Raw genomic sequence first — 21,507 nt, 5'->3', positions numbered from 1 at the left:
GGCCGGAATCAAACGTTTGCATCTTCGCCTTCCATTTTCGCTGTCACCATGTAAAGGCGAGGCCATTCCGCAACAAAATCGTTGCGTCTTGGTTTTGCAGTGTCCCCATGTAAACGGCCCAGAAATGTGACTGGCTGGCAACCAGTTCAAGGTGTACTCTGCCTGCTGCCCATTGTTAGCTGGGATAGGCTACAACACCCCCTGCAATCCTTGTGAGAAGAAACAATCATGGCAATGAATTAATAAACTCAAAATTAAATAAGAAATTGTCCAAAAATGGTCCACGATTAACTCATTCACTCCCAGCCATTTTCACCAGAGCAAGGCCCTACGCTCCTGGCCGTTTTTCTGGATTTTGACTGATTTTGCAAGGCCCACAGAAAATTCTGTTCTATTGCTATGTAAACATGGAACCCACCAAAGGAAAGATTAGATTCTCTTCTTTCAGCAGGAAAAAAGTAAGTTCATATCTTTTTCCATTCTTTAGAAAAAAGAATTAGAAAATAGATTAGTTTGAGCAATTTTCCAATTTCTGATGAAAAAACAGAGAAAATGAGCTTTATGTAAACGCATACATTTCAAACATAACTTGGACTTTAACACAGCTATTTTTTGCATTAGTTCCATCCCAAACATCTGAATAATGTTTTCCTTTTACAAAATATCATAATGAACAAGACAAATAGAGCTTTTGATAGCAAAGTAACAATTTGTTTACACATGATGACAGAGAGATGACGCCTGCTGTCGCCGAGATGATGCAGTTGTCGCCATGTCTGCCGTGTAAACTTTTCCCTCATCGTTGTCTGTCTCACAAAGATGGATTATTTTTTAATCTCTGCGGGGTCTGCTTGGCGAGCCCGCTGCACGGTGGTCTGTCGTTTTGCTCCGTTGTCCAGCGCCTGGCATTCCAGGCGTCCTATCGGTTGTTTTGTTCGGTCGTCCGCCGCCTGACATCATGCCGCCAGCGCTCCGACCGTGCTGCCCGGCCTTTCATTGCTGTTGAATCGGGATGCGGGTCTTTACAAAATGCGCTACTGCCCTCCAGTGGCCAGTTTTATTGCTTTAAAATGGGTTTGGAGCCTTGTTTTTTGTTTCTCAGATAGATCGCAAGCTATAGATTCTTCTTGTAAAAAAACAAAAAAACAACGCAAAAGACGTATAAATACGTTTTTGGGACAATGAAGCATTTAAAAAAAGAACGTATCTATACGTTTCTGGGAGCAAATGAGTTAAATGTCAGATGAAATGTATTCTTTATTCTTTTATTTACAATGACTCTAATCAAAATGAATTATTTAATTTTACATAGACATACATTATTATTTAACAAATTAATATTAATTGTAAATTGATCACACCTTTATATTATTTTACCATGACTCACAAATTATTTTGCAAGACAACTGTATTAGTATATTTTAATATGCTAATTCTAGGGAGGGAAATAGCTAAATGTCTTCCTATAACAAAATTGTCATCGGACCTTATGCAAAGTGGAAGTTCGTATATAGGCCGCGGGCTTTACCTTGACCACCTGGAGCCGCCACTAAAATGAATAAAATGTTGGGTTACGTTGCCGTCTGCTGGCGAGAAGTCGTACCACAACAACACGTTCCAAACGTACTTGGCCGTCTTTTAAATTGCAACTCGATTTTGAATGCACTAAAAAATGTTTGTAATTTTTAATTCTTATTTTGTGCAATACAAGGTGTTGGGATAGCAGAATACCAGAGACAACAAACAGGCTGTAAAAGTGATATAGTGCGTTATTGTCGACGGAGCATTTTGTCCCATGCTTGTGATTGGACGGAAAGGCCCAGCCCCCACCTTCGGCGCGCCCACGTGACTGCTCTTGCTGCTCCAAGTTAAAAACAGACTTTGTTTATCTTAATGCTCAAATGTGCTCGGTCTCAGGAGTCCACCTGCTAGCCCTTTAGAGTCGTTCTCTCCACTGCTACTTTAATCACTAAGCTAGTTCATCTTGCCTGCTTTTGAGTTTTCCCTTTGCCCTGTTGGAACTAAGGAAGATAAAGAACACGCGTGGGGGGACTGTTATTCAGCCAAGTCTCGTCATGGCGACCGAAGTGGACGCTCGGTCTTCGGCTCAACAGACAGACGGTGAGTGAGTGCTCGGATGTCGAGGTTTGACCTCCAGCCCCCCGGAGCATGCGCTAGTAGCCCCCCATTGGGATTGTCAATGTTCGGGACGGGCTGCACAGCTAGCATGCTGCACCATGTGCTCCGTAGACCCCACCCCCCCTTAACCAACTCTACCACCACCAGTCCTAGGTCGTGGTGGTAGTTTTGGTTAAGACCTTGGCAGTATCATACCATATTGTTGCATGTTTAACGCTTTAACTCATTTTTGACTCGTTAACATTGAAATTGTTTGGCTGTCTCTTTTAAAGGTCCTCGCCTCCTAATTAGACGAGCCCGCAGTGTTCACTTCTGTTTTTACAAATGCTTCAACCCATGCTAGCACGACGGCGTTGCAAAATACTAACAACAATACGTGACAGGTTTTTAATGTGCGTATTACGTCATAACACGTCATATAAAGAACTGTCCGTGCTCATATTCATGACGTCAGAAGCGTTGTACTGACCATAGGACCCAATGGGAGGGGCTTATATAATCCTGGCGTTTCTTTGCGTTCAATGTTACGTTAACGGAAAGAATGTATTATTAGCCCCTTTTTGTGCTGATAATCAGACATTGGTTGAACGTATTTAAACATACATTTACCCGAATCGAACATTGACACATACAGCATGAGTGCTGTAATGCAGGAGTTTGCCCATATGACACTTTTCCTCGTGATTTACATACCTGTCAACCCGAGGCCGTTGGTAATTTTACAAATAGTGACGTATGCCCTTACAAATTGGTGACTTAATCTTACAACGTTGTATATAGCGTGCAATATGAAACAAAAATAAAACTCTTTGTTCTGCCAAAAAATGCTACATTGGCGAAACGTGCTACATTAGTCGAATTTGACACCTAAAGTACTACCGTACGCTCTAAACTTGTTTTGTTTAGATGCATACAGGAATGACGTACTAAAAAAATGCCTGCAGAAAATACTTAAATGTAGTTATATCAAATAAGGACGGTTTAAATACGCTACGTGACTAATGTGGTCAACTGCTTCAAAGCTAACACAAAAAAACCCACAATGGTTAAAAGTGTGAGAGGGTAATACATGCAAAAAGTATCTTTGAGGCAGTGAAAAGGTTCTAAATAACTAAATAAAAACAAAAATATTGAGTACTCGCTGCTTCTAACCGATGTGCGCATGCGTGTGGATGCATGCGCAAGCGCCCTGAGCATTTCGCCGCGTGGTAAGGAATGGCCGAACACTTTTTTTTTTTTTTAAATAATATGAATTTATTGGTAATATTGTAACATATAACCTGGTAACAGTGACTTTTGTTATAATTGTAACACTTTTGGCAATTTCTATCATTTCTTTTGATGGCTGCAATTCATTGCACTTCTGCTCGCAATTCGGTTTGACTTGAAGGTAGTTCGAAAGTGTGTCCAACTATAAATTAAAAATGTCAATTGATAAAATTAACTTACCGATGCAATCTTTGAGTCAGGGAACATTTCTTTTGCTAATTCTGAGAAGTGATCAGCAATAGTTGCGGGCAAATTGTGTTCGGCAACAAATTGGCAGAATAAAATCTCCGCTTTCGTCACTTTTCATTCTGCAGACTTCACCTTTATGACCAGTGTTGTTAAGCTTACTTTTAAAAAGTAATTAATTAGCGTAACAAATTACTTCTCCCAAAAAGTAGTTGAGTTGGTAACTCTGTTACCTGAATGTAAGAGTAACTAGTTACTTGGCAAAGTAACTGGTGTTACCTTTCATGTTTTTTTTTTTTTCATTTTTTTCAAAAAAAATAACAAAAAAACATGATAACCTTTGCTATGTTTGGAAGTCCTTTAATGTTGTGAATCAACTGTTAAAGTTGTTAAAATTGCTCCCGTTTTTGCATTAGTTTCCTTCTGTCTACTTTCGACATGTGAAAGTTTTAAAACTGTTTCATCATTTAAGACAGATTCAAGTCAAGATTTTGCCGATTTAGGAGTATTTTAGGTAAAAAGTTACTTAAGTTCGCGAGGAAGGTTCACTACAACAGAGCCTTTCTGGGAAGTCTAATGCTTTAAAATGGCGGCTGTTTACTAACGCCGCCGAGTCTCATTTTGCATGTGGTTCTATATGCATGGGATATCTAGGCGTAGATTGTAGGCTGTCGGCTACAGTCAGGAAATATTGGAACCACCTAGCCTAGCATCCCATTTGCTACAGCGTCACAACAAACACTCTTCTTTCTCCGTGTCTCTGACTTTTCTCGCGTCATTCAACCAACATATTAAGGCATAGTAACGGCCATTGTCTCGTTGCCGAAAGGGTGACAAAATCCGAACGGAGAAAAAAATGTAATGCACGAAAAACGTTCTGATTTTGAACGTACAGCGTACACATTTAAAAATCAGTGTTCACTTGTACAAATTATGCCAAAACCGTACAACTTGACAGGTATGGATGTAGTTAATGTATGCACAAAAGTACAGTTTCTTGTTCATTTTGGGAAAAAGACAACATATGATTTGTGCTAGCATATCCTGTAAAAATACACTGATTGATTCAAATACGCAAAAAATAAACAATTGAATCATTCGTTTATTTTTGCGTTTTTATGCTGGTTCTAATGCATCCAGGCCTTTGTATTGTAAAGTACCCTCAAAACTACCATATTATCTGAAACTGTGGCCTTTGCTCAAATTGGCGCCTTTTCTGATAGGTGAGTACAATTCTGTACTACTTTAATTACTAAATGTGGGTCCACAAATGAACTCTTCCCAGATAGCAGACAGACATTGAATAAACGTTGATTTTCCATCAAAATCATCAGTATGGTTGACATTTTCAATGTCAAGTGACGTTGAAACAACGTTTTTCTATGGTATGTCAGGCGATGGTTGGGTTAACATTGTTTTATAGTTGATGAACTAATGTTGACAAATAGTTGATTTATGATTGACCAGGAAATATAATTGAAAAGTCATTGAATTATGGATGAGCGGGCGTTTTGGTCGAAAACATAACATTGATTCAGCGTTGTTCCAATATTACTAATAATCGAAATGAAATTTAGGTTTTGTAAGGATTTCAATGTTGAAGCATTAATTGAGAGTGCAAAAGTGACGTTGATTCAACGATAGAAGATCGACAGCGGAAAGTTGATCCAACATCTTTTCAACGTCGGTCTGATATCTGGGATAATTTCCATTTTAAGTAAACTTTAAATTGCATATAAAATATGCATAGGAAAGTGAAACTTGTTCTGTTTTAATACCGCCGTAAAATCACCAAAATTGGCCCCAGCTTCTTAGTGTGACATAACTCGCAGCTAATAGCCAATACTAAAATGGAAATGTCCACAGACCGCGTTTTGCTGCATTCCGACCTTGTGAAAACTGGGAGTGTTGTTGAAATGTGTCCGTCCTTTGTTCACACCTTTGCACACTCACATCTAAACAGCCACAAGAGCATGCCAAAATTGAGTGAAATCATTAGTTTTCAAGCGCAAGCTTCTCTAAGTCTCTTGATGTCCTTGTCCATAACAAACAGCCCTTAACTTAGCAAAAGCAAACACCTGTGTTGCATCGTCTTTTTCAAAGCCGCAAACATGCAAAATGTACAACTTTGCTAAAACATTTTTAAGAAACACTGAGCCATTAAAACCAGAAAACAGAATTGTTCCTGAGATCTTTAAATTGATTAATATTTCATAAAAACAACTTGAAGTGTGTAAAAAAAAAAAAAAAAAGTCAATAGGCTTCTTTGGGAAAGGAGTTACCTTTCTTTCATTGATTGTGTCACCATTTTGCATTTTTCATCCTGTATGGGAGTTCAAAATCTGCTATTATCCACTAGAGAGCAAGCATAAAATAAAGTCCAACGCTATAAAATAAGTACAAATGACCATGCATTGCAGAGGCATTTAAAAACTTAGTTGTGCTATATTTAATCTTGCCTAACTGTTGTATAATGTTCAACCACTGGTGAATACTTTTCTTTATGTGCAATAACTGCCTCCAGGCCAGGTAGCGTGTGCGCAGAATGTGGCGGGTTTGCATACAAGTTAAACCGTTTGCTCACTACACCTCACAAGTCCAAACAGTATCGGCGATCTCACATTTACAGCAGCTCCTCGTAAGTTTGTAACATACAGTTGAGCGTTGACTAGTAATATGTTATTTGAAAGAGGAGCAGTATTCTACCCCTGCTTCTTGTCCCGGCAGCAGTGCCGCTGTAAACGATGTAAAAAAAGCAAACACGTCAACAGTACTGCTCTATTTTCTAGCTGTCTAGCAGCAAGTAAGACAGATCTCTAGTAAAAACTTGGTCATATCCAGTGTTGGGAATAACGCCGTTATAAATAACGCAGTTGCATAACAGCGTTATTTTTTCAGTAACGGGGTAATCTAACTAATTATTTTTTCCACCGTTAGCGTTACTGACGGTCAAAAGCGGTGCGTTATGTACTCTGAATAAATTGAAGAAACTACCAGCCGTAGCGAGTCTACTCTGCTCTGTTTGTCTGTCATCCAAGACTTTGGGTGCGTTCAGGTTCATGGCAATGAAAATAGTGAACACACATAGCCTACCTTTGCAAGAACGATGGAGTTGCAGTTTGATACGGTCATAATGTGCAGGACCTGCACCCATCCGCAGCAAAACTGTTCGTAGTTTTGTAGTAATTTGTAATTTCGGAATTGCTGATGAGTTTAGTAACATACACCAAACAATAAATACAGCAGAATGTCCAATTTGTGTAATTGTGGAAGCCCGTCGACATCTCTCACACGGGGCGACTATTTTTCGGCACAACACTTTACTCCATTTGTCTTCGGCTTGCTCGTAAGGGTCAACATTGTTCAGATCCTTAAGTTTGATCACATATCTGTTCTTCGCCTTAGTAACGAGTTTGTCTCTTTATCGAACTGGCAAGTTAAAGTTTAATGTCCCGCGAGCCAGACCTGCTTCCAATATGGCTGCGTTGTTGTCAAATCTCACGTGATCCCCCATTCTGTGACGTAAACGCTCGAGCCTAATAGCGCACGCACTTCTTATGACTCGAGGCTGTTTGTCCCTGCTCATTCATTCAAAGCTTTTGTCGTCATCTGTGGTAAACAATTCAAATCTGTTTATTTTTGTTGCGCTTCAAGTGTAGGATAAATCTGTTGCTGGTGAGGTGCAATAAATATTACAAGGTTCTATAACACAACTACATGTCTGTTCTTCTCTATTCAACTGACTCGAATACTCAGAAAATTTCAAATTCTTTGACATACAACAACTTCTTTTTAAAGTAACGGAAATAGTTACTTTCCCTGGTAACTAGTTACTTTTACTATAGAGTAATTCAGTAACTAACTCAGTTACTTTTTGGAAGAAGTAGTGAGTAACTATAACTAATTACTTTTTTAAAGTAACGTGCCCAACACTGGTCATATCAGATAGAAACTATATTGTATTTGTTGAAGTCTTTTAGTGCTGCGAAAAATAATCTTACCCTTTTCAAATAAATTCCTAATTGAGACTTAGTTTAAGTGTGACAGCAGCAAAGTTTTTTTAAACAGCTGTAGATTGTGGCATGACTTCAACACTTGTTTTGCAACTCCCTTTTTAGGAAAAACTTGCTTCTTCCTCCCATGCAGCTCTTAACTGTACACTGATTGGTTGGACACATGTTTTGGCACAGAGCCGTTGGTCGAGTCCTAATTTACAGCCAGTGACAGGCCTACATATGGAGAGAAGGAACAAGTGAAGGGGAACATGCTTATTTGTGTACTCCTGAGGTGCTGGGTGTGGCTGTAAGGAGTTAAATACATTGTGGTGTTCGTTTGGCAAAGTTGTTTCCTTTGTATTTGTTTCAAGGAAATGCGCAATTGGCTTTCTATGTAATGGGTTTAAGAAGAGGAGAAAGTCCTGATGGAGATTCATGTGTGGTTTTGATTTTTTCCCATCTACCAGTAATAGCGCGGTGAGGGCTCACACTATCATTTGAGTGTCTGCAAGTGTTCATTACCCCTCCGTTAGGCTCCCCCAAGCAGGTCATGTGATCCCCGGCCATGCCATATGTAGTCAGGTCAGCTGCAAGTAACCGCCTGTGCTAGGACGGCAGTGGCATAACAGAAAAACAGGCGTCAGCACTTCTTCACCATGTGTTCCGCCTTGCTCTGCTCCTTCTCTTCCTCCCACTCCTGCAGGCACACAGCAGTCCCGCCTGTTTTTGAAACTCACAAGTATAAACTAATTCCTCGATATCAATATACGTTTAAGGAACACTTTGGATGTTTAAATGCTACAAGTAAAACAATCTTAAAATCTGAACATTTGTTCAAGTTGAGGTGAGTTTAGGTCACAACCCCTCAGAATTTGAATTGTTCAAAATATCTACAAATACCAGTAAAATGGGGCTTCAAAATTGTGAAATGTGAAGCTGTTGTCACCTATCAAGCCCTGTTGACGTGCCAACTGAATGAGTGAAACCACAGATCACTATAGCCTATAGACCTTCTTAAGACGTATTTGCCCCCAACATTATCTTGGTGGCAGGCTAGAGATGTTTCGAATGGCGTACCGCAAGCAACGCGTCACTTCCGGTCATTAATATTCAGGACATTAGCTACTGTTGCTTAGGAGGGACACGCCACCTTTTGTCCCTAATAGGAAATGAATGGAAATCGTGTACGAAGGAGATGTTTACAGAGCTAAACCTACCAATTCTCTCCGAAAATGATGTACCCGGTGCCAAATTCACTGGCAAAGATGTGGAAGAACATAAAAATGTTCAGTTAAAGAGACGGCTTGAGTGTCAAAGGCTGAAAAAGAAGAGAAAAAATGAGCCAACCTAAGCATAGCCTTAGCTTTTTTATCGACGCGACTGACAATGACATTCTCCTGTTTCAACAAGCTATCCTTTTCCATAAGCCCTGTCTTTCTTATATATCCTCTGGTTGTCCTACATCTCTGACCGTTCTTGGGGGTAATTTAGTTAGCTTTGTGTAGCGATCGCAAATGCTACTCAGTGACAGCCAACGAACACTTTAATTTTTTTCATTGATAACAAATCTTAATTCTATAATTTATTTACACTTCTCCCTACTAAAGTTTTTTGTTGTTGTTGTTGTTGTTTTATAACAGAAACGGTAACAGTGGCAGTCAGATACCATTGTAATTCTTTTCAGGTCATTCATTGTCAGACAGAAGCAGTACGGCACAACTTTACGCTAACAAATAAGTTAAAAATATAAAAATGGCTTACCTCTTTGTCCTCTGAAAGACCATGCCAACCTAACAAAATGTTTACTGCATATGAAAGGTGAATGGATTCACCGAGCTGGTGTTAAAGTCCACGCAAGTTGATTCGGTCTTCACATTTTTTCCTCCTGAGTTTTTGGTTTCCGGAAACGTATGAAGAAAACATCCTTCATATGTTCTAATGTCTAGAGTCGTTTCTACAAGTTCCAAAAAAGCAATGTGTGATCGGCATGTTTGTTTTTGAAAGATTACCGGAGAAAAGTAGCTCAAATTACGTTGTTTCTATGCGAGGTCGGGTCAATAATGTTCCACTTCGGCTTTACTTCCGCTTTACGATGCGACGTCACGGTCTAAAAATAGCATGTGTGCGGAACGCCATTAACCCCGTACAGGTCGCGCTCCATGACTGCTGTAAGTTTCAAGAAACGCTCCCCTTGCCAGTTATTCTAATGCCAGTGAATTAAAGTAATTTACAAACTTTGTTTATCCCACACAAATGCAATGCAATTAACACAGGAAATGGAAAATTACCAAAGGTCCACAGGTAGTACTAATCTCGTGCAAATAGAACATTTTGATTAGGGGTTTAACGGTACATTAATATTAGGGTTGTTCCGATCATGTTTTTTTGCTCCCGATCCAATCCTGATCGTTTTAGTTTGAGTATCTGCCGATCCCGATATTTCCCGATCCGATTGTTTTTTTTTGCTCCCGATGCAATTCCAATCATTCCCGATAATTTTTCCGATCATATACATTTTGGCAATGCATTAAGAAAAAAATGAATAAAATTCGGACGAATATATGCATTCAACATACAGTACATAAGTACTGTATTTGTTTATTATGACAATAAATCCTCAAGATGGCATTTACGTTATTAACATTCTTTCTGTGAGAGGGATCCACGGATAGAAAGACTTGTGACTTTGTATATTGTGACTAAATATTGCCATCTAGTGTATTTGTTGGGCTTTCAGTAAATGATACTATGGCCATCCCAAATGCATGATGGGAAGTGTAACCATGACTGTGCGCCGTGCTAGCAATTGATATATCTTCTCTGCCTTGGGAAATAACTTGTAATATGTTAAGACAAAGATCAATTGCCACCTTGCTTCCCCACATTGCTTCCCGTGATATTGCTATTCATAGGGAGAGGGATTGCAAGGCTTTAGCCAACTAAAAAAAGGCTCCAAAGGCTGCCAAAATTCACTCTACTCATGTTGCGCTGCCTTTTATCTCTCTATTTAGGTAAAGCGGCGTCATTACAGATTGAGCGCGAAAATGAGTGAGAGGGTCGTGCAGCGCATACATTAATTGCGTTAAGTATTTTAATGTGACACATTTTTTAATTAATTGCTGCCGTTATCGGAATATTTTTGATAACCCTACCTTAAGCGTAAACTAAAGACTCTGGATGAGTGTAACATATTATGTCTGCAACGTTAAATACAATTAGAAAACGATTTAATTAGAAAAAAAAATATATATATATATTAAAAAACGCATGGCCGATATTTTTTTGCCGATTCCGATACTTTGAAAATGACGTGATCGGACCCGATCGATCGGGACATCTCTAATTAATATGTAACTTTGGTTAATTTTTTAAGTGCTCGGTTCGGTTCATTTCCGTTACAAAAACTCACAAAATTTCTTTTTAAAATGGTTTCCTTTTTCAAAAATCTAAACAATAGAACTTGTGTAAATAAATAAAAGTGACCCTTTTCGCTGATATTTCAAATAAATTACAGTCTGAGTTCATAAAATTAAAACATAAATAATTGTAACAATTATAAAATCTTAAAATTATGAATGAACAAACAAAACTAAACTTTGAATCCTCGGCAGCAACAACCTGAGCATGATAAATGTAATTATCCAAGTTTAGTTTTTTTTGCTAGAGAGATTAACATGAACACATTTTCTGCAGAAAGCATATATCTGGTAGCAGGGACAATATCTAGCTGACTCTCTTACATGTAGATTCAATAATCATTGCCTGATAGTGCCGTTTTAAGTGGGTTAACATATTCGTGCAGCAATTGTCGACATAACTATGGATTTATCCACTTGCCTTTGTCCATTGATAAGTTTAAGGAGGAAGCCAAACAAATGTTCAACAGAGCTGAAACTGGCAGAGGCGTCTTTAGCCGGCTTCGCCTGGGGTGCCCGTGGCCACGCCCCCAGTTGCTCGAGGTGGGCTGGCCCAACAATAAAAACAAAAGACAGTCTTTTGGCTCAAGCCTCTTTCACGCATTTGTCAAGTTGCCATTTGTCAAGCCTGCAATTTCCAGGATTTTACAGGCTGTAAAGTCTAAACTACTTATTCAGAGTGTCCGACACTTAAGGTGGCCGTGCAGAAACTCCAACAGGACTTCGTTTCTGCACACAGCGCTTGCGCTAATAATAAATTTTGAGGAAAAAATATGCATAAAACAAAACCGAATGGTACGCATTACGCAAGTGAACCGAACATGCATAACCAAAAAGGTGTAATACATCCAAGTGAACCGTTACATCTTTAATTTTGATGGATATTTGTAAAATATATATATATTTTTTCCCATCAATGGCAGTTCTCAAGTTGTTTTGGTCTTTTTTGTGTGTGTTGCATAAAAAGCATAAACATTAATGCCAAATTTCTATTTTTGGTCAAAAACAATGTTTTGGATGACATAAATTTTTGTTCTACAGCTGATTACTAAATGACACAAAAAGCTAGAAAGCAGTTTTGGTATTTTTTTGGAGGGACAGTTCAGTGTTTATATTGTTGCAACATGCAATATATCCTGGGTCTTGAAGTAGCTGTCAAAGTTCTCTAAAATGGCTGCCAACATGGCTAACTCTACTTTGGAAATTGGGGCTGTGCTTGGTTTAAACTCTTACGGCCTCAATTTGAATGAAGGCCACTATTTGAGGAAATCCTGCATGAAGCTGAGTAAGCAAGTATCATGATCTATGCGTATGCACCCACCATGCTTTAGCTGTAATGTGGCATTTGAGCGTTTGCCAATTACCGAATGCCGATTAATGTTTGCTGTGTTCTGTCCACTCAGAGACGTTTCCTCGTGATGACAAGCATGAAGAGGCGGAGCGTCCATATGATGACGAGTTGATTGAGGCGGAGGTGAATGGCAACTGGACGCCCCAAGAAAAGGCCTTGCATGAGGCGAGGCTCAAGGCCAAGGCTAAGCGGCGTGTGCGCAAGTCATCATCCCGCAATTCTACCAGCGAGTCGCTTTCAGAGACAGGGGACATTACTGGTGCTGACCCTAACAGTCCGAAAGGCAAAGTTGCCTCTAATGATCGCAAATCCAGAACTGGGAAAGGCAGAGGCTTGCCTAAAAAAGGTACTTCTTGGACTGGACTGTTTATCATGATTTTGTGATGTGACACCTTTAAATGCCTTTTTTGTTCAAATAAAACAATTAGACTAAAATAAATAATTCAAAACTTTTTTCATCATGAATGTCCCCCTAAATGGGGACAACATAATTGGGAGCATTGTCAGTTAATTCATTGTGTTCACACCTGTAACTGTGGTTGTGGCTTTGTTCTTAACTCACCAATCAAATTTAAACCCAAATATTTTAAACCTTTGTCGTACTATAAATGTGCACACATGCTTTGTTTGCTACCTCAATCTATTTAACACACACACTATACACATACACAAGCCTGTAAAACAAAACCCCCTCGCTACTGTAGGTCTTTTCATTTTCACGATTGGCAATTCTGCCCTATTTTTCATCGTAAATATAAAAAAGCCTCTGTAATTTCTCATAAGTGATATGCATTTTTATATAGTACAAAATTACCCTTTAAAAGCAGTTTTTCTATGTACTCGTGTTTTTTACGCTTCACAGTTTTGCTGAATTCTTATTAGGTTTAACAAAGGAATACAATTTTATTATTTGAAATTCGATAACTCGTGTTCAAAATTTGAGTGCTTCTTAACCGATCGCTTGAACACATCACTTTCGGGGACCGGAGCTCTCATGACAGAAATTCTTAAACGTCCATTTAAATCCAAAATATTGGGCTATTTATTTTTATTCGAGTGATTTGAGTAGCAAATGTGTTCACAGAACCAATTAAATACCTAAGGGCACTACTGTACAAAAAAATTTAAAAAGTCATTCAAATGATTGTAATGGAATAAAATGTGTAGCTTTATCTAAATTGGTGCAAGTTTCTTCTCTTTTGATCGTATAAACAATGCGAATGTGTGGTTGTTGTTTCTTGTCAGGCGGAGCAGGCGGTAAAGGTGTCTGGGGTGCTGCTGGGCAGGTTTATGAGGACGAGGAACTTGATTTGCAGGATCCAAACTATGACGAATCTGCTCAGGTTAGTGTCAATGAAAACACTTAAACTAAATCTGCCAAAATCTTGGTCCACACTGCTAGATCTAGTATCCAATCTCTCATCTTGTTAAAAGCTCTTCCAAAAGAGTGGGAGCCTTCACTGCTGCAAAGGGAGGGCGTGATTCTAATAATAATAATAGATGTTACAATTGTATTGTCTTTTTGTATGTAAGCGCGATCTTTGCTCTTTTCTTTAAGTCTGAACTTTTAATTGGGATCTTAAACAATCCAACACTAGGACGCTTGCTACCTAGCCAGTTTTGCAGAAAACAGTTCTTCAAAAAGCCACTTGTGCTTGCTTCAGGCTGTTTACAGCCACTACTAATTGAGGTGTACAGCACAATTAACAGATAATGAGGCACAATTAACAGATAATGAGGGTGGGGTAAACATTGTACATTTAATCAAAAATGAAGAAACTACAGAAGTCCTGTTAATATATATATTTTTAAAAATTCCAGTTAGTTTTGCCTATACCAATCCAATGATCCAATGTCAATGCGATACCTACTGTATATTTTTAAACAATTCGAAATTATGCAACCAGTAAATGACGAAACATATATTAAAGTGAGTCCTACTGGAACCTCCTCGAGAAATACTCTATTTACATGATGCACTCTTACCATCTTTGGTTTCTAAAGAGAATTTGCCTCACACAGTGGATATGTGTACATTTACGTAATGGTTTAATTTACAGCGGTCAAAAATCATGTGAACACTGGGTCGGATCCGATGTTGTGAGCAAATTGATACTCCAAAATGAACCCTTTAAGTTGCTGATTGTTTTTCTGATATATATCAAATCGGGACATTAAAAGAAACATAGTAAGAGTAGTTACTATTCGAATGATTTGATTAAAATAAAACACATTTTCATCACATCTGCTAGACAATGGTTTTTATCAAGTATGAGTACTAGGTATTGGCAAGTACTCGAATGTGCGTATTTGTGCTTGTATTCTGTCTGGAAAAAGTTGTATCGGTGGAGGCTTAGTCCAAACACTGCCCCCCCCAAACATACAATAAGTCAAATGATCCTTTCATCCAGATGGCTGAGTCACATATCAATCAAAAGAACAGTTTCAAACTTTAACCACGTTATCACGGAAAGGTTAGGTGGTGAAAGAAAGTAAAGTGGGAATAGTGGCACTTGTGCCGTGAAGTATGGGGGGAAAAAAAAAAAAAGATTAACAGTGTAATTTTGGCCTTGATTTTGGAACACGGTGGAACTATGTAAATGGGGAACTGGGACACACCGGTACTTATAAATTAATGGGCCGTAAGCTGACCAAATGGATCACCTGATATTACAAGGTCTCCACGTCCTGGGAAGAGTCCAGGTTGTAGAGATGAAAACACAGTTAAAATTTTAAAGTTCAGACAGTTCAGGAATATGTATGAAATAGAAACAATTATTGCAAGATCTTATATTTATTTTCGAAATCTAAGAGATAAGAACAAAATTAAAGTACAGTAAAACAGCGCCTTGAGATACAAGATTAACTAATTCCGTGACATCCTTAAAACATCTGTATCTCAAGTCGTTTTTCCCCATTAAATGAAGGAAAAGTGGGAAACCTGTATTTATAATTTTTTTTTTAGATAAGGAACGTAAGCTCACCATGATACAGTTCTTTAATAAACATTCCAAGGTACCTGCACCAAGATTCTGTAATCTTTGTCATTTTTAATGGTAATGGATTGGGAAAAATTGTTGCATTGCTTAGTATTGTAAAGTTAACTGTTGTTCATTAGTTTGTGTTGAAATATCAAATGGTTTTGTGATTGGTAAAACCGACACTATCAATACTAGCCGTAACTATATCAATTATATTTTCCTTTATGTGGTAGCATTAAAGTGGAGGCTGTTCCTAAGGCAAAGTTGTTTTAAATAAAAAAAACCCAAAACTTGGTATAGATTAGTATGACCGTAAAATTCAAGTCAATTTGTCGAAAATAAGTCCGAATGACTTATTTGATCTAAAAAATGTCAGGTGACCCGTATCTTATTAACTAACATAAAACATTAGCTTACATTTGTAAATTATAGGTGAGGGGGATGAAAGAATTGAGACTGGCCCCAACGTAGGGCTCGGCGATATAACATTTTTTAAGACATGCACCCCCCACACAGACACAACCAGATTAAAGCTGTATTGCTCTGATGCCAATGAAACATTTAAGATTTTATGATGGCTAGAATAAAGCAAACACATACAGGAAAAATAGCTGTGGCCATTAAACTGTCATATCATTTATAGGCTTCACTGTTGGATTATACTTTATGCAGAGTGCTTTACCATCATGAAAGCCTTCAGAGAAATCACACAGAGATACCAAATAACGCGACGTAATGATTGCTAGATGAAGTCCGTGCCCAGTCCACTCATTAATTTCAGCCGTTTCAACAAGGTTAGAGGCTTAGAGCCGCTATCCGACTCCATCACGTTCATTCGTAGCGTTAGCCGCTAGCCGCTAGCGTGGCTAGCGTTAGCCTGTGGCTTGGCTACCAGAAGAAAGCAATGAAAGCATCCTCTCCTGAAATCGTGAGAACCAGGGAGGACAGCTGGTGAAAGCCCGTCTGGAACCCGCCAAGAGTTTATTTAATGTCGGGTGAAAGTTTGGCAAAGCTCCCTTAAGCCCGACTCCATCACGTTTGCTTGTAGCGTTAGCCTACTGGGCTTCTGTTTGTTTGGCTTCCTGAAAACCACGTGACTCCATATGTAAGCACACGGACTGCTTTCTTAAAGGGGAATGAACATAGCCGAACAACACAGAGTCAAAGCGGGATGAAAAGACTGTATTTTCTTGTTTTATTAAATTACCGAATTTACCGACATGGTCAAAATTATGTCGGTCATCGTGAAGAATTTCGGTAACTGTAAATATTCGGTTTACCGCCCTGCTCTACCCCAACGTTCACATGACATAAACCCTATAGAACACCTTTGGGACATTATGTTTAGGTCCATCGGGTGCCACCAGGTTGCTCCTCAGACTGTCCAGGAGCTCAGTGAAGCCCTGGTCCAGATCTGGGTGATCCCCCAGGACACCATCCGTCATGTCATTAGAAGCATGCCTCGACATTGTAAGGCAAACACGTGAGGGTCACACAAACAATGGAGAATCATTTTCAGTTACTAGAATGACATTTTGGCAAAATGGACCAATCTGCTGCATCATTTTCACTTTCATTTTTGTTCTGTCTTTGATTTCTCCCTTCTATTGGGTGATCATTTTAATTTCTGTCAAATTATGTAGCTTCATTTTGTTACTAAAACATCACCCATTTAGATCTGACGTGTTTTCGAATGGTTCCTCTAATTTTTTAGCAGTACATTACAAATTACAACCACCTTGAGAGAAGCAACTTGTCACCAGGTAGTATTGGGGTCATTATGGAAAAAAAACAATTAAATATTCTCATAGTATTCTATATTAATTCCAAGATTTGTCTCTTAAATTATTCTCGTATTTATTTACTTTATTAATTATGATTTGACTTCTCATGAGTTTATTATTAATCTCATTTTCCTTTCAAATTTAATCCTAAATTAGGGCCTAATACTACTTCAAAACTATTCATATGGCAGATGACAAAACTACACTGAAATCATTAATAACAATTAGGCCTGAACGATATATCGTTTAAACATCGCCATCGCGATGTGCGCATGTGCAATAGTCCCATCGCAAGGACGTGCGATAGTTTTTTAATTTCATTTTTTTTAATCCACAAACGTTTGTTTTGAGGAAGGAGAGGGAAAAAAAGCGCACAGCTTCTCTTTCTCTCCAGCAAGTCATCGGCTCCTCCCCCTCCCCCTGCAACAGCGGAGTGAAGGGAGGAGGGGCCGAACAGCAGAGCGGAGGGAGGAGGGCCCGTTCTCAAAGTGAAAGCAAGCAATCAACACGTTGGAGGAGCAAGGAAGACTGTATCCAAAAGGAGTTTTGGAAGTATTTTGGCAAGAACAAGACTATAAGGGACAAAAAACAGCCCTGTCGACAGTGCCTCGCCATGGTTGCCTCAACAAGAAGTAATCTGTCAAACATGTGGGACCATTTAAAACGCAGGTATCTATGCATTCCTGCTACGAGCTCCCCATCAGAGGCTTTTTAGCACAGGTGGGAACATTGTTACGTGCCAACGTTCTTGTCTCAAGCCTGCTATAGTGGATAAACTAATAGTCTTGGCCAAAAACCTATGAGACCCACTTGAGAATTGCTGAGCAAGGAAGGTGGACGATATGCAGACAAATACATAACACAGCTGAAGGAATGTCTTTTCTTCTTTTTATTCATGTGACAGCTATCAGGAAGGCAGGAAATTTGGGAGTTAAAACGGTTCTGTTATTCATCACAGTTATTTGCAGTTATTCAGTTCAATTATTTACAAGTTCAACTGAGTTTGTTTCGTTTATATTTAAATTTATTGTAAACCGTATTTTTCAAATGACTATATATAGTACAGCTGCACATAAAGTTTTGATACTTAATATTTTTGTTGAAATATTTTTACAACTTTGTTGCCGTTTTGCAGTTTTATATTGTTATATTTTGTGTAAACAACTCAGGGGACTAATGCACTTGCACTTTTATTAGTCAGATTTAATATTTAAGTTCAAATATGTTGACAACTTTGTTGTTTAACTGAGGTTTTTATGTATTGTTATAGTTTGTGAACTCTTTTGTCATATTTAATATTTTTGTTCAAATATGTTGACAACTTTGTTGTTTTACTGAGGTTTTTATTTATTGTTATAGTTTGTGAACAACTCTTTTATTTGTCATATTTAATATTTTTGTTCAAATATGTTGACAACTTTGTTGTTATTTTACAGAAGTTTTTATTTATTGTTATATTTTGTCAAAAACTTAGGGGACTAATGCACCTGCTCTTTTATTTATCATTTAATTTATTTGCTGCTGTTGAAGTGTAAAATATTGTATTCAAAATTTATTTGCTGCTGTTGAAGTGTAAAATATTGTATTCAATAAATGATCTATTTTGTGCAGACATGACTTCCTGGATACCTTCATACAGAAATCTTCATCATTCACAAATTAAACAGTATTATATGAATACACTGTGGTCACGGTGTGTTATGTAAAGTATTTCCAAACAGCTATTCAAGTCATTTAGTGAAAATTTCTTTAAAAAAGATAGATCTTTTTTTTTTTAATATCGCAATATAATATCGCAATATATTGCAAACCTAAAAAAAATCGCAACAATAGTTTTTTCCAATATCGTTCAGGCCTAATAACAATCATGAATTAGTTGCATTGCCTACTGTCAAGTTTGCTTTCTTAACATCTTATGTCCTTTGTTGTTTAAAGGGAGACACTGTTTATGCAAAAGTTGTTCCGGAAGTGGACAAGAGGGACCTGGGGAAAATGGTCAACCCAATTGTCCAGGAGTACTTTGAACATGGAGACACCAAAGAGGTCCAGGTGAGTGAAAGCATGATTTAAGTGAGCATTTAAAGCTTGATGCAACAGTAAGGTATGTGGTCTTTATGGGGAACTTCTTGAAATCCTTTTTAGTGTTATGATTAAAGCAATGCTTTAAATTTAATAAAACATTACAAAAACAAACAGTCAGTGTGTATTCTTCTGCTAATAAAAAAAGAATACATCAACAATTAGTTCAAGTCCACATTTGTCTTACATTGATCAGATAATCAGTCACTGTGCTCCATGGGTCTTTAAACTATTCCACATAGGCCCGCAGTGGGTGCAGGATTTCATTCCAACAAAGTACAACGACACCTTTTCACCAATCTAGTGTACAGTTTTAGTTGATTGCATTCAGGGGCTACTTGTTTTAGCAAAAACATCATTGGTTAAACTGTCGGCTTGATCGATATGACCAAAAACCAGGACCTACAGCGGCCTAGAGGACCAGTTTGGAGACCCCTGGTTTACTCAGTCCTTTTAGGCTATGGACAGTGGCAATAAAATGTTCAAATGCAAGGTTTTCAGAACCAAGAAGAATTATTTGAAAGCATTTTCAATTATCAATTTGAACTTTAACATTAACTAAGGGAAAAAATATAAATCTTGCACAAGTGTGCATCGGTTCTCACAACTGGCGACCTATGCGCCAATTTAATGTTAGGGTTAAAGGGCAATCTAACATTGTCATGCATGAGGCATGTTACATTTTAATGGAAAGAAGCATATCCCTGGAGATCAGCTCCAGTCTTCCCACTCTGGCCTCCAATTTCTTGCTTCTTCTATTTATTTAGAACAAAAAGTACAAGGGAAGCAACATAGAATAAAATACATAGACTTCATGGGGGCCACATGGCTCAGGACAAAGAACGACTGGCTAGACACAGGTTATCCTACCTATTGACTAACTAAAATTAAGCATGAATTATTTCATTCCTTAAACACAGTTACTCCAACAGTTATGTTAAGATTTAGCCATTTAGATTCCAAATCTTGTTAATTTGAGTCTGCACACAACTACTGTACCACCACCAAGAACAGTTTGATCACGTAATCCATCACGAGAGAAGCAGAAACATGCTTTCACTTTTGATATTGCACACTAGAATTGGACATTTTAAATTAACCCCCCCTCAAAAAATACACAAAAAACAATGAGTTCAACCAAACATTCCATCTGTTGGCTCTAATGTAATACTTTGTTCTCCAACAAAATTTGTGAATATGCTAATTAGCTAAGTGGCTAGTAGAGTTAGGGTTTGCTATGCTCTGAGGACTCACATGGTGCAAGCATAATGACAGTTTGAAAACATACCCTCCTCAGAGATCCAGCTCAGATTACAACCCCAATAATGAACATATTTATGGCTAATTCTCAATGCACACCTTGTAGTTGCACCTAATATTGGGTTCAAGTGTATCGCTAACAGAGTGACACATGTGCCAAAAGATGCTGCTGCAGGAGCTCAACTTGGGATCCCACAAATACGAGTTCTCGTCGGTGGCCGTCTCCTTGTCTCTGGAAGGCAAAGCCAGCCACCGAGAGCTCACCTCCCGCCTGCTGTCCGATCTGTCCGTCAAGGTGCTGACCCAAAGCGACATGGCGCGGGCCTTTGACAAGATGCTTAAAGAGTTGCCCGACCTCATGCTAGACACTCCCGAGGCTCCTCAGGTACACTCTTCATCCTTAAATTTATTTGGTTTAACGTTCAAACGAAACAAATACTTGTGTTGGTACTGTGAGAGGTGACGTGGTACGACAGTAAGGGTGCAACGGTACACGAAGATGTAAATTAGTTGTGAAGTTGGAGGGTCTTTTCGCCTGCGTTTGTCACGTCTGCAAACTACTTGTAAGGAGCCTTCTTTGTCAATACTATCCTACACTTAAAGGCGCTATGAATTGGTGAATATAATTTTACATGTAGAAAACGAATTTGACACTCAAATATTGCTGCTTTTTACCATTTCATAGTTTTTCCCACTCAAAGCAATGTATCAGAGAACACCACCTTTTTTTCAGCAATTCTGTTTATGACATCACAACCAGAATCTATGATCTTGTCTAGCTGCACTAGCAAGTGCAATGCACTGTGTTATTGTTCTACAAATTTAATTAATTGTTGAACACGCCTCATAAAAATGCTCTGTCTGCATCCTGTTTGCTATGGTCGCCTTTGAAATATTTTTTCTATGTTCTGTATGCTAGATGTTAGGCCAGTTTATAGCCAGAGCCATAGCGGATCACGTCCTTCCAATGTCTTTTCTGGACTGTTACAAAGGCAAAGTTGACTGTGACCATGCCAGGTAAATACTTTAGCGTCTGTCAAATGTTTT

At 38.4% G+C, this 21,507-nt stretch overlaps 1 protein-coding gene across 1 annotated transcript in view; it reads left to right on the top strand.

Annotated features, from left to right (window-relative positions):
* Nucleotides 1-1,850: 1,850 nt before the first annotated feature.
* pdcd4a (programmed cell death 4a) overlaps nucleotides 1,851-21,507 on the top strand; it is a 29,834-nt gene continuing 10,177 nt past the window's right edge. Inside the window, exons 1-6 of the mRNA XM_057844571.1 lie at nucleotides 1,851-2,121; nucleotides 12,409-12,702; nucleotides 13,602-13,699; nucleotides 19,057-19,170; nucleotides 20,624-20,845; nucleotides 21,380-21,477. Of these exons, the coding sequence (XP_057700554.1) occupies nucleotides 2,076-2,121; nucleotides 12,409-12,702; nucleotides 13,602-13,699; nucleotides 19,057-19,170; nucleotides 20,624-20,845; nucleotides 21,380-21,477 (872 nt within the window). The 5' untranslated portion in view covers nucleotides 1,851-2,075. The remainder of the gene's footprint in view (nucleotides 2,122-12,408; nucleotides 12,703-13,601; nucleotides 13,700-19,056; nucleotides 19,171-20,623; nucleotides 20,846-21,379; nucleotides 21,478-21,507) is intronic.

Source organism: Corythoichthys intestinalis, chromosome 8, assembly GCF_030265065.1.
Source record: "Corythoichthys intestinalis isolate RoL2023-P3 chromosome 8, ASM3026506v1, whole genome shotgun sequence".
In the NCBI taxonomy this organism is placed as follows: Eukaryota; Metazoa; Chordata; class Actinopteri; order Syngnathiformes; family Syngnathidae; genus Corythoichthys; species Corythoichthys intestinalis.
This window is presented reverse-complemented; position numbering and strand designations above follow the sequence as displayed.